Below are 3,791 nucleotides of genomic sequence, written 5' to 3' on the forward strand. Positions count from 1 at the left end.
TGCAAGGTGATCACAAGATGCATTTGTGACATGCTGGATTTTCCTTGGATTTTTCTGAAAATATTTCCTATAGAAATATTTCAAATCCTTGAAATGGGCAGAAATGGTTTTGGGAGGTTTTGTCCAATATTTTGAACATGACCATGTGTTGAAACTCTTATATATGGAAAATATATGTCCACTGAGTTTCCCTGATTTTTGTCAAATATTTTTGAAACAATAAAATAATTTTTCCCTATTAAAGACCATTTCTGGCCTTAAGAAAAAGCTTTTAAATAAAATAGGAAAATAACTTATAATATTTTATTCTTGTGGTTTATGGGAATCCTATATCTAATAGGTTTCAGATATACTCTTTGAAATATTTTTCATACGCCGAATTAAGTACTTGTAGTGCAAACCTCAATTCAGGGGTTTTTGGAAAACTATTTTTTGAAAATACTATTTGGCCAATTTATTTTTGTAAGAAAATACTATATTGCACTATACACATGGCATGATCATTGGGCAGAAGTTTGAGGCAAGGAGATGAAGTACAGAAGGTGGAGTAGTTGACTTTAAAGAGCACTTGAAAAATCACACAGAGAAAACCAACTCCAAAATAAAAGCCAAATAATGCAAAAGTTTTTGTTGGTTCAAATTTTCATGCTTTATTAATGCAAAAGACATGCTACAAAATGCAGGGTGTGACAGGCTTGGACCCTCGCGAGGGTCTTGGATGCCTTGTTGATGAAGATGGGCCATACGGCCTGCTGGCTTAGCCACGCCGTGGGCCACAGGCAGGCAAGTCTGGGGACCCCCGTTCCCAGAACGCCGACAGTAGCCCCCGGGCCCAAGGTGCGCTCGGGCTTGGCTTCGCGGCGAAGCCAAGGGTCAAGTACGGAGCACCGCGGGCCCCAAAAGCCTGCGGCCTCGGTTGACGCATGGTAGTTGATTGAACATGGGCGTCTTCGCTTCCCCACACTGCCTCGACAACTGCACGACTTGACAAGTCCCTGCGACATGCAAGGAAAACCATCATTACCTGCGATCATGGGAGACGCCGGTTGGCCTTCTTCCGCTATAAATGGGGAGGGGGGCGGAGCCCCCGTCACCCATCTCTTCCTCGCTTGCTTGCTTCTTCCTCCTTGCTCCACTGCTGACAACAATGGCGCCTATCAGAAGGTTTTCTGCCGAAGAGAAGGGAAAGGCTCCTCACGAGGGACCCGGCTCCCCGGCGCCCAATCGCGGTCGCGGCTGTCCGCACAAGCACGCCGCGACCCCCGCCGTGGCCCACTGTCCAGGCGGCGCCGCGGCAAGCGGAGGGGGTCGTCCCAGCCATGGCGGTCCAGCTGAAGAGGGGAGGCATGCTATGGTGGCACGACCTCCCCGTCCGCACTTCCATTCAGCGGAGGTGTCACCGGAGTTCGTCGTCTGGTCGGAGAACCCGGCCGGCAACTGGCTCCAGCTTCCATGCTTCTTCGTCAACGAACTGTCGGCCCCTGGTCCAGGCGGGCTCTGGTTGCAGGCGGAAATGTTACAATATGTTAATGCAAAAGACATGTTACAAAATGCAGGGTGTGACAGACCTACCCCCCTTACAAGAATCTCGTCCCCGAGATTCCTAACTAGGCTTTAAAGAGATACGGAAACTCGGATCTAAGGTAGTCTTCATGTTCCCAGGTTGCTTCTGCTTCAGTGTGGTTGCTCCACTGGACCTTGAAGTACCTGATGGTGTGGCTTCGAGTGCGTCGCTCAGCCTCATCCAAAATGCAGATGGGCTTCTCAAGGTAAGTCAAATCAGGCTGAAGGTCAATGGCTTGGTGATCGACGTCCTTGTAAAGATCAGGCTTGTCTGGAACTTGGAGACACTTCCGGAGTTGTGACACGTGGAATACGTTGTGCAGATCCGATAGTTCAGGTGGCACTTCCAACTGGTAAGCCACTTCTCCTCGCCGTTCGGTGATCTTGAAGGGGCCGATGTATCTTGGTGCGAGCTTTCCTTTGACATGGAAGCGCTGGGTTCCCTTGAGAGGCGTGACCCGGAGGTAGACATGGTCTCCAACTTGGAAGGTCATGTCTCGTCGACGTGAATCAGCGCAGCTCTTCTGTCTTGACTTGGCAGTCTTCAAACGCTCTCTGACAAGCTGGACTTGCTCTTCTGCTTCACAGAGGATATCGGGTCCAAAGACTAGTCCTTCTCCAGTCTCGGACCAATTGAGGGGAGTGCGGCATTTCCGTCCATATAGCACCTCAAACGGTGCCATCTGAAGACTGGACTGGTAGCTGTTGTTGTAGGAAAACTCGACGAAGGGTAGGCAATCTTCCCACTTAGCTCCATATGCTAAGACACAGGCTCGGAGCATGTCTTCAAGTATCTGATTCACTCGTTCCGTCTGACCTCCGGTCTATGGATGGAAAGCAGTGCTGAAGGACAACTTGGTCCCCATGGCCTCTTGGAACTTCTTCTAGAACCTTGAGGTAAATTGGGTTCCTCTATCTGACACAATCTCCTTGGGAACACCATGAAGGCTTACGATTCAGTTGATGTAGAGACTGGCTAACTGGTCCCCCTTGTAGGTCGTCTTGACATGAATGAAGTGGGCCACCTTAGTCAAATGGTCAACAATGACCCATATGGAGTCATGTCCCTTGCTTGACCTGGGTAATCCGGTGATGAAGTTGTAACGCCCCGAGACCGACGCTCCAGAAGACTTCCAGATGCTCTGAGTTTCGTCGTGTGATTTGTTTTGTTTGTTGCATCTCTTGCATTGCATCATGTCATCATGCAACCTTTAAAAAAAACTCAGATAAATAAATTGTATGGATCTTCGATCCATCTAAATCGAGGGAATTCACATGGTGTTTTCTCTTTATAACATATCCTCCCAATATTATTAGGGAGCTATAACAAAGTATTCCATTATTTGGGAATCACCATAACACACGTGCAAAATTAATCCTATGCCTTTTCTGCTTTGAGTCGATCTCTCTAACCTTGCCAATAATTCTTTTCCCATTTATCGAGGCACTTCCTAAATTCCCAACATTTTTGGACTCCTCAATACCTTGAACTTATTCAAACCATTTGAATTAAATTCAAATGAGTTTGAATTTAAATCTTTTAATCATGGCCTTTTCTATTTTCTCGGAACAAGCACATTTTCGTGAGTCCGGAAAAATAATCCCCGTGTCCAGCTTCTTCCCCTAACCTCCTTTTCTTTTCTTTCTTATCTCGGTTTTGTTTTTTATTTTCTTTAGAGTGAGAGCCCAACAGCCAGGCCTCTGGCCACTTCCTTCTCTCTGGGCCGGCCTCCTAGGCCCACCAACCCTCCTGAAACCCAGCCGCACCGATAACCCTAGCTCTGTCCCTCGACCCCTCTCTTTCCCTCGATCCCTTCCTCCAGCGCCGCCATCTCCCTCGCTCGTCCCGATCCCCATCTCACTCTCCCCCTCTCGACCCCACGCGCCGCCCTCTGCAGCACCAGGCCGCGACCGCGCCTCCTCCTCGCCGAATCCTCGTCGGCTGAGCGCTCGAGGAGAGGAGCTCCTCGAGCACCTGCGCCCGCATCCATCGTCCTCCGCGCCATCTTCGTCTAGCGCCAGTAGCTCAACCCCGAGCCTCTCCACGCGCGCCCGCAACCATCGTCGCTCCCACAGGCGTGCACCCGCCCCGTGGTCCCTGCGTTCCTCGCCCCGCCGTCACACCGTCTTGTTCACCTCCTGCCGCGAGCTCCGCCTCCCATGGCATGTTGCTGTCGACTCTACCTCACGCGACCTCCTGCCTCGTCCTTGTTCCCGCACCGCTCGTC

The 3,791-nt window shown here is 50.0% G+C and overlaps 1 protein-coding gene across 1 annotated transcript; it reads right to left on the reverse strand.

Annotated features, from left to right (window-relative positions):
- Positions 1-1,607: 1,607 nt before the first annotated feature.
- LOC141021742 (uncharacterized) lies at positions 1,608-2,057 on the reverse strand. The gene has a single exon (XM_073497599.1). It carries the CDS (start codon positions 2,055-2,057, stop codon positions 1,608-1,610), a length of 450 nt encoding a protein of 149 aa, XP_073353700.1.
- Between the last annotated feature and the right edge of the window lie 1,734 nt (positions 2,058-3,791).

Source organism: Aegilops tauschii, chromosome 4 (assembly GCF_002575655.3).
Source record: "Aegilops tauschii subsp. strangulata cultivar AL8/78 chromosome 4, Aet v6.0, whole genome shotgun sequence".
NCBI classification, from domain to species: domain Eukaryota; kingdom Viridiplantae; phylum Streptophyta; class Magnoliopsida; order Poales; family Poaceae; genus Aegilops; species Aegilops tauschii.